Source organism: Onychostoma macrolepis, chromosome 03 (genome assembly GCF_012432095.1).
Source record: "Onychostoma macrolepis isolate SWU-2019 chromosome 03, ASM1243209v1, whole genome shotgun sequence".
In the NCBI taxonomy this organism is placed as follows: Eukaryota; Metazoa; Chordata; class Actinopteri; order Cypriniformes; family Cyprinidae; genus Onychostoma; species Onychostoma macrolepis.
The window spans coordinates 691435-700651 of NC_081157.1; the positions used below are offsets into that span (position 1 = coordinate 691435).

Below are 9217 nucleotides of genomic sequence, written 5' to 3' on the forward strand. Positions count from 1 at the left end.
GTTGAAATGTTGGCTTTTATTGAAATGGTTTAGAGTTGTACTTGACATTTGAACAAATGTATTTACAATAAACATGATTAAAAACAAACATGAAGTTGTGTTTGTGATTGCATGGATAATTAGAGTTCATACAGATAACTCTACATATAGCCAATGCTGTGCATATAGTCCACTGCAGCTAAATATCTACCTAAAATCCTGTAAGGTAAGTAATCTTTATTTTTCCTGCCACAAATGCATTCTTTTTCAACTATAATTCACAAATATTTACCTCAACATTGTTCTCTTCAGAGTTGTGCTGTAGACCCATGTGCCACAGTTGATTAGGAGTGAGATTTCTCTCAGTTGAAAGTGGGTGATTGTCCCAGCCATCTCTGAATAAATCAAGCTGGGATTGCAGGCGGGGAATAAAAACATGATGGCAACAGAAGAGAAGAACACTACTGGACAGGTCAAGTAGACCATCCTCCTCCAGCTGGTGCAGCACACTGTAGAAGCGGCATGTGACTGCTGTAAACACATATATATATGTATATATATGTATATGTATGTATAGTGCTGTCAATTGATTAAAAAATGTAATCGTGTTAATCACAGTCATGGACTGTGATTAATCATGATTAATCACAAATTTAAAATACTAGGATTTACCTGTAAATGTGTTGAAATAAAGAAATGCATGACAAACTAGTTTAAGGAAACAGAACCTTTCACACTTCCGCCAGGTATGAGACATAATCTTTATTATTCTTTTATAATTATTCTTTTATCGTTTTTATTCAGCCATTATCAGCCTTTATACTGGCAATCAAAGTACATCGCTTCAATCCCAGTATACATTTACCCAACTATTATCAAAAGTATTTCTAAATAAATACAACAAACATTTCTTGCGACCTTACGTGAAGTATTATGACAAAATGCATTATGAAGAAGAATTGGACCTGTTCTGTAGGTGCATTAGAGCTAATATTAGCATCATGCTACATCATTTATGAGATTAATAATACACTTTTACTCAGAACTCACTTCAAACCACCATCGAGTGTTTGTAATAACTTCCTTTTGCGATCACATGTGGAATTCGTTTACTGTTGTTAAAATATGCTATTTATAGCCTTTTATATCGCTGCACAAATTAGCATGTGAGATGTACACATTCTACTCGAGAAAATCACATACAGACCATATCTATCGTAATCGTGTTTATTATCTAATATAATCTATATCGCTGTTGTCATGTTTATTTCTGCTGTGTAAAAGCCTTAACATGTATGCTCTGCTGAAACTCACGTTGTTTGTGATGTTACAACCGCCTCCGTTCCTAAGTTGCCAGGGATACATTCCAAGTATAATACACATTAGTAAAAGGATCTATTTGAATTTTTATTTGTCTATATACACTTTGGGCGGCCGTGGTACATTATAAAATAGCCCAAAAAACCGCAACCCACAGCTCTGTAATTTTTCCCGCGACTGTATTTTCAAAATAGCCCACTTGTGCCTAAGGTTACCCTGGCAACACTGGTTCGCTGTCCCCTCATCACACAATGATAGATAACCTTCCGCGCTGCGATGACGGGAAGAAGTTGGGGTCAAACCTTATCAAACGATTAATTTGCGTAAAAAAAAAAAAAGAATGTTGACACCCCTAATATATATATATATATATATATATATATATATATATATATATATACATATATATATATATATATATATATGAAGAGCTCTTTTCCAAAACGCGATAAATGCCAAATTTTAAAAAAAAAAATTAGTTCGTCATGCCATTTTGCTGTGTACTGAACCTATTCACTGCTCCATCAGTGTTTCATGCCAAATCGCTGTATTTCCTTGTTTAAAATGTACTGCAAGATGCAGTTCCTTTCCAAACCGCTATAAGCGCCGAACCTGTTTTTAGCCTAAATGCGATATGTCCTCTTGACCAATCAGAATTCGTTCGATGCAATCCAACATGGCGACGCATGGAAGCGTTTGTTTGTGCTCAGTCTTCAAAATGAGTGCTTTAAACTCTAATAAAACTTTTGATGGCCTGGATGAGCCAGTGAGACCTACAACTGGGGGTAGAAAACGCAGACTGGACAAAGAAAATCACAAAAAAAGAAGGTTCGTCACTCAGGTGGCGCGTTAATACCGTTAATACCCACTGTGGGATGTCCACACAAGGCTGGTGCGACCGGTTTCTGTCAGGCCGAGAAGCTGTCACCGGACGACCTTTTTTAAAAAGACATAAACCAACATTTTTATGAAAAAAAGGATGGATTTGTAGCGTTTAAAAAAAAAAAAAAAAAAAACATTGAACTTCGACAATATTGTTGTTTCATTTAACAATCATTGTTGAACATGTTCAGACTGAGCCAACAGAGCATTTTAACAGGATAAATTGAATATTAACAATGTATGGGTCTAGGTAAAAAAAAAAGTAATTTTCATGAAAACTATTAAAATGGATTTATAGCGTTTTGGAAAAGAGCTCTTCATATATATATATATATATATATATATATATATATATATATATACTGTATATATATATATATATATATATATATATATATATATATATATATGTATGTATGTATGTATAGTCAAACCAAAATTTATTCAGACACCTTCAACATTTCTCACATTCTCACAGTTTATTTGCTATAGTTTAGAAAATGGTAATAAAATATGAAAAGAACTCAGAGTTAGAACAAATTTGTCAGAACAAATTCATCTTGATAATGTCAATTAACTTTGATATATGAATAGCTGTCAGCTGTTAAATTTAAGAACAAAATTAGATAATACTAATTTATTTCAGTTACTAAGCAATGCTTCATTTTGTTCAGTCTGTGGTGTAAAAAGATCGCATTAGCAATTAAAGAAAAACACTTAAGCAAAACATGCTCAGGTCGAAGTGTCAAATCAAATATTTGGTCCCAAATTTTATTTATTGGTAGTCCACTGTATCCAGAATTTTGGGTATAATATGTCACAGTTTACTTTATTTTGCTATCCTCACTTACATAACTGAACTGTAGAGTCCTGCATTTACTAGTAAAAAAATATATAAAAAATTAGATCTGGTGATTATATACAGGTGCATCTCAATAAATTAGAATGTCGTGGAAAAGTTGATTTATTTCAGTAATTCAACTCAAATTGTGAAACTTGTGTATTAAATAAATTCAATGCACACAGACTGAAGTTTAAGTCTTTGGTTCTTTTAATTGTGATGATGTTGGCTCACATTTAACAAAAACCCACCAATTCACTATCTCAACAAATTAGAATACTTCATAAGACCAATAAAAAAAAAACATTTTTAGTGAATTGTTGGCCTTCTGGAAAGTATGTTCATTTACTGTATATGTACTCAATACTTGGTAGGGGCTCCTTTTGCTTTAATTACTGCCTCAATTCAGCGTGGCATGGAGGTGATCATTTTGTGGCACTGCTGAGGTGGTTTTCAAAAAACACGATGGACCAACATTGCACCCCAAATCATCACAGACTGTGGAAACTTAACACTGGACTTCAAGCAGCTTGGGCTATGAGCTTCTCCACCCTTCCTCCAGACTCTAGGACCTTGGTTTCCAAATTAAATACAAAACTTACTCTCATCTGAAAAGAGGACACTGGGCAACAGTCCAGTTCTTCTTCTCCTTAGCCCAGGTAAGACGCCTCTGACGTTGTCTGTGGCTTAACAAGAGGAATACAACTGTAGCCAAATTCCTTGACACGTCTGTGTGTGGTGGCTCTTGATGCCTTGACCCCAGCCTCAGTCCATTCCTTGTGAAGTTCACCCAAATTCTTGAATCGATTTTGCTTGACAATCCTCATAAGGCTGCGGTTCTCTCGGTTGGTTGTGCATCTTTTTCTTCCACACTTTTTCCTTCCACACAACTTTCTGTTAACATGCTTTGATACAGCACTCTGTGAACAGCCAGCTTCTTTGGCGATGAATGTTTGTGGCTTACCCTCCTTGTGAAGGGTGTCGATGATTGTCTTCTGGACAACTGTCAGATCAGCAGTCTTCCCCATGATTGTGTAGCCTAGTGAACCAAACTGAGAGACCATTTTGAAGGCTCGGGAAACCTTTGCAGGTGTTTTGAGTTGATTAGCTGATTGGCATGTCACCATATTCTAATTTGTTGAGATAGTGAATTGGTGGGTTTTTGTTAAATGTGAGCCAAAATCATCACAATTTAAAGAACCAAAGACTTAAACTACTTCAGTCTGTGTGCATTGAATTTATTTAATACACAAGTTTCACAATTTGAGTTGTATTACTGAAATAAATCAACTTTTCCATGACATTCTAATTTATTGAGATGCACCTGTAATTTTTGGTTTGACTATATAGTTTGCAATATGATAGTATTGATTTTATCAATAAGGGCAAAAATAGTACTTCTGTTAGGTAAGTAAGGGGAAAGAGGATGTAAATCCTGACTTTTGTTTTGATAGGTTTAACAAAACAAAAAAACAGTTGTGGATCATTCAGATAACAGTATTAAAAATTAAGCATATGTAAACTTTTGACCTGTTTAATTTTTATATCAGTATCAATGTCGAGTTATCTGGGAAAGTCGCACACCAGTGTCTGCTCCTAACTCGAAAAGAGCATCAGCCATTCACAGGGGACACAGGGAACAACTCCAAATCAGTTTCAGACTTTATATTTTCAGAATTTTGTCAGGCTTGAATTAGGTTGAAAACCTTAGAAAATAAATAAAATAAATAAGAAAAATCCATTACTTAAATAGAAATACAACACAATGAGAATACAGAAACTTTTCTATACAAAATTATTTGTTAACTTATATATTCAAGTTGTCTACTTTAGTTATTAAGGCATAACATTTCCATTTCTCGTGAACTATTTAAATAAATCGACGGTATAATTAACTGTGTAGCATTTCTAGCGAGCACACAAACCGTCGAATTTCACACTTAATAAACAACCACAGTGTAACACAAATCACCGTTTTCTTCCATATTGAACATTATTATGATTAAATAATGCAGATCTACATGATGCTCAGTCCTTTATAATCAGAATGAGACATGGTCATACCATCAGTGTCCCTGAGATGACCAAGTGCTGACGTGTTTTCCTCTTTGTGCTTCACTCGCTGCAGATTTAAACTTTGGACTTTCCATGTGAGCTTTTTTTCCAGTTTTTCCGTGCATCCGGTGCATTTTCCGTCAGACGAATGTCCCCGCCGAATGATTTCCGCTCATTCATTCCACTTATTTCCTTTACCGATGCCTTAAAGGGGTGGTTGATTGCAATTTCACTTTTTTAACGTTAGTTAGTGTGTAATGTTGCTGTTTGAGCATAAACAATATCTGCAAAGTTGCAGCGCTGAAAGTTCAATGCAAACAGAGATATCGTCTTTTAAAATTCTGGAAGTTTAATGCCTACAGAAACGGCTGGTAAGGGACTACAACGAACTACTTCCCGGGTCTGATACGTTACTGACCCAGATAAACCCCGCCCTCAGGAACATGTAAGGAAGGGGGCGAGGCCATGCTGTGCTGCTTTAGAGAAGAGGAAGAGAAAACTAGGGGTGCATGTAAAAATCTATTCATATATGAATCACAATTCTGTCTTCTAACGATTCTAATGGATTCAAAAGTTTCAAAATTAATGTTCTAAAACAGCGGTTCTTAATACTGTTCCTCGCGTCGCCCTGCTCTGCATCTCTCTCTCTCTCTCTCTCTCTCTCTCATTCAGATCGTCAGATCAGCTCCAATCACAACACACTGAGCCAGCTAACCAATCAGAGCCCATCACATATTTCTGAGGGAGGGGCTTCATAAAAACAGGAAATAATCGAGGCGTTTGTCAGAGAAGGGACAGAGCGGTGAGGAATAAAGGTAAATTATATGAAAAATAATGCGTTTTAAAAAAAACGAAGCATGAACAGTTAGACTGCACCCCATAAACACAATCAAGCCTAGAAAAAAAAACAGTAAACCGCCCCTTTAACGTCAGTAGGCTAATTATGACTGTTGAATGTCTGACTTGACTCTTGGTAATGTATTTTGCCCTCGCCTCCAAACATATGATTCGACTATCAGTCGACTATCGGCAAGATTCGAAAATTCAGATTTGACTTTGAAAATCCTTAGTCGGGGACACCCCTAATATATTAACCAGGCATTTGCACACCCCTAATGCAGTGTATCGCACTGGTGTTTTCCTCTGAGGACAACTGATAAAAGAGTGAATGTTCTGGTAAGATACCATCAGTTTTCTTGTTCAGGTCTTCCAGGATGACCGTCTGTTGTTCTGCAGTTTTCTCTGCATCCGTCAGTCGCGTCTCTAAGGCTTATTTAAGCAGAGAGATAACACAGTTGTAGGACCTCAACAAACGGACACACAAAGTTAGTGCGAAAACAGCACAGTCCTTAAAAGAAGTCCTCTACCAGCCATCTGCGGTCATGAGACTAGTTAACGATTAATCTCAGACCACGGTTTGAGCCGTTTCCTGTCAGCGTTTTCTCATCCACTCAGAGGGATGATAATGACTAACGTAATCAGGAAAAACAAAGCCCCTGTGCTTTGAAGAACTGCAAGAGTCTTTCTTGCAACCCGTGGAGCAAGCGTGTGATTTAGTCGAGATATAGGGATCCATACATTTCAAACAGGAAAAGGACCATTAAAGGAACTTAAAGCCCTCAGGCCGTCAAAACCACGAGATCTGTAACATGACTCCCGCGTGCTCTGTCTCCAACTTTTGCTCATGCAACAAAAGAAACACTAACTTACACAAATGATCTCTAAAGACAATCATTTATTTCCATTGCCATTGATGCAAGTGTATCAACAAATAACATGTTTGATGTCTTACATATATGCTTGATGTTTTATGTTATGCATGGTGTGCTATATTTCGATCTTTACCTTATAACTTTCTTTTGAATAGATTGCCATGCGTAGTATCATATTAGAGCGTATTTCAAATGCAGGAAGTTGGAATTAATGTTATGTCGATGTTCAGTTTCATATGAAGGGTGAATACTTGTATAACCATTTATTAGAAATATCACTCACATGATGGACAAAGCATTATTTTAATATATATATTAAATGGCTTCGCCCTGTACAGACAATCTGGTTGGAAGATGCCTTTAGTGGGTGGACAGAATCCAGCCCGTTAAAACTCCGTGACACAAAGCTCATGAGAGCTGCTAAAAAAAAGGAACTGGGCTGCTGAAAACTGGGCCGCTGGAAGATCTTTGCGGCTGGACAACCTTTGCTGCTGGAAAGCCTACAGCCGTAACATCAGGTTGACCATCCAAGACTTCAACACTATCAACTTCTGACAAAGAAATTTGCAAAGCCTGCAGCATAAGGACTTCAAAGCCTTGCCAGTTGCACGCAGCCAGGAAGCCACCAATCCAAAAGGATTCCCCGAGTGACGTCACGCAAAATCAGCTGCGGGATTCCCTCAAACAACCATACAGAGAGCCAGCTCAGCCTTCAAGTCAACTTAACACAAGTAACCAAACAAAACATCTCTATTTGCTGAAGCTGATGTGCATTAATCTTTAAGAGTAAAGTCAAAGCCTGTGTTTGTGACTCCATCAGGTCTGAGAACCTGAAATTTTCTTCAAATCGCAACCCTCTTGCCGAACGTGTATATGTGTGTGTGTGTGTTTTGTGTTAGTATTGTATCATAGAATAGTAAATAAACTCGTTTCATTTATGAGGAATGGTTTGGTGCTGTGTTTTTCAAGTTTTAAACTATTTGCCGAAGATCTTGTTACCTGTTGCTCAAAATTACCCAACGAATTCTGTATTATTATCGGGCCACGAAATAAACAGAATTGCTAAAATATACTGGTTTAATGCTCGCTGGCTCGAGTCGTTAAGAAAGTGTAAATTATATATGTTTTGATTAATACCAATTAATCAGATCCAGTGAATCTCTATGATTCGATTCCCTAAAGCTAAAATTCAAATTAAAAGCTTCAATAAAGAGTTAAAATTATTACACAGTTCACACTCAATTTTACACTAACATTTAGAGTATGCAGTGTATTACAATTCTGTTTTACTCTGAGGATCACTGATAAAAGACTGAATTTTTAATGAGGTACCATCAGTTTTCTTGTTCAGCTCTTCTCTCAGCTGCGTCTCTAAAACTCTGATGTTGGCTTTCTGCTCTGTAACGGTGGCGGTCAGCTCTCTCAGTGCTGCGTGGATGTCAGGGAAGCTCAGATGGCAGTATTGTTGGCTGTCAGTCGAAGCTTCATCTCTCAGAGAGTCTGTCTGAGGTGGATTCTGTCTTCTGTCCTCATTGCTGAGCTGTTGACTGATCTCATTCTCAGCGAGTCCTCCATCTACCTGCTGCTGTACCACAAACACAAAGCTTTCCAGCAGCAGCAGCGTACATAACCAACCCTTCATTCTTCACTGATGTTCGTGTCCAGCTCTTGCTCTGTCATCCCCACAGACCCTCATGCTCTCTTTATAGTCCCTGATTTACTGTCCTTTGTACTTGATTTATATTGTTTCAGATAAAAAAGTAATTAAAAGTTAATTGTTAATCGTATTTTAAGGGATGTTCCAGGTTCAGTAGATATTTAACTCTATTTACAATGTTTGTGGCACAATCATGAACACAACAAAAAATATTTTGATATAGATTCAGACTACTATCTGATATCCATGTGCATCTTACAAAAAATACTAGGTTTACCAATTGACTGAAAGAAAGAAAGAAAGAAAGAAAGTAATACAAACAAATAAACACAATGTAAGTTTACAGAGACAAAATGTATTTCTGTAGTGATTGATACCATGCCACAAATGTTGCTGATGGAGTTTGAATGTTATTTCCCCCACATGTAACAACATCCTATATCAACAGTGCATGGATTAATAAACACTAAAAAATTAAAATAAATAAATCAATCATATTCTTACCTTACTATTAATGTATAACTAAATTATAGAATATACTGAAGATGGCAGCCTGTATGTATAAAACACAAGAAATGGTATCCTTTTGCAGAAAAACTTTCCACACAACCTCTGCTCAGGAATTGCTTTATGATCTCAAGCTTATCACTTGTGGAAGGCAGGAGTGAGGACCTCAGCAGGCCATTGATCAAAGACTGATCCAATCACCATGTGCTCTTTCACTGATCACAGTACTTCATTTTTAAAACCTAAAGGTCACTGCACACTGCC

At 36.8% G+C, this 9217-nt stretch overlaps 1 protein-coding gene across 3 annotated transcripts; it reads right to left on the reverse strand.

Moving 5' to 3' along the window:
- On the reverse strand, nt 1-9217 carry LOC131538154 (uncharacterized). 3 transcript variants are annotated; one of them, XM_058772033.1, is made up of 3 exons: nt 8122-9217; nt 2156-2235; nt 1-510 (listed from the first exon to the last, which is right to left on the reverse strand). In XM_058772033.1, exons 1-3 carry the CDS (start codon nt 8429-8431, stop codon nt 268-270), a joined length of 633 nt encoding a protein of 210 aa, XP_058628016.1. In that variant the 5' UTR covers nt 8432-9217; the 3' UTR covers nt 1-267. The 3 variants fall into 3 exon arrangements, with proteins under 3 accessions (XP_058628016.1, XP_058628018.1, XP_058628017.1); XM_058772035.1 differs by having other exon boundaries at nt 2169-2235; nt 8122-9211; XM_058772034.1 differs by lacking the exon at nt 2156-2235 and having other exon boundaries at nt 8122-9215.

Bases quoted from the DNA above. Each gene is read 5' to 3' on its own strand.
- LOC131538154 (XM_058772033.1), bottom strand. From the start codon at position 8,431: ATGAAGGGTTGGTTATGTACGCTGCTGCTGCTGGAAAGCTTTGTGTTT. The intron at 2,236-8,121 runs GTACCTCATTAA...TTTTTAAAAAAG, and splicing joins GCTGAACAAGAAAACTGATG to GTCGTCCGGTGACAGCTTCT. The intron at 511-2,155 runs GTATTAACGCGC...ATGTGTTTACAG, and splicing joins TCCCACAGTGGGTATTAACG to CAGTCACATGCCGCTTCTAC.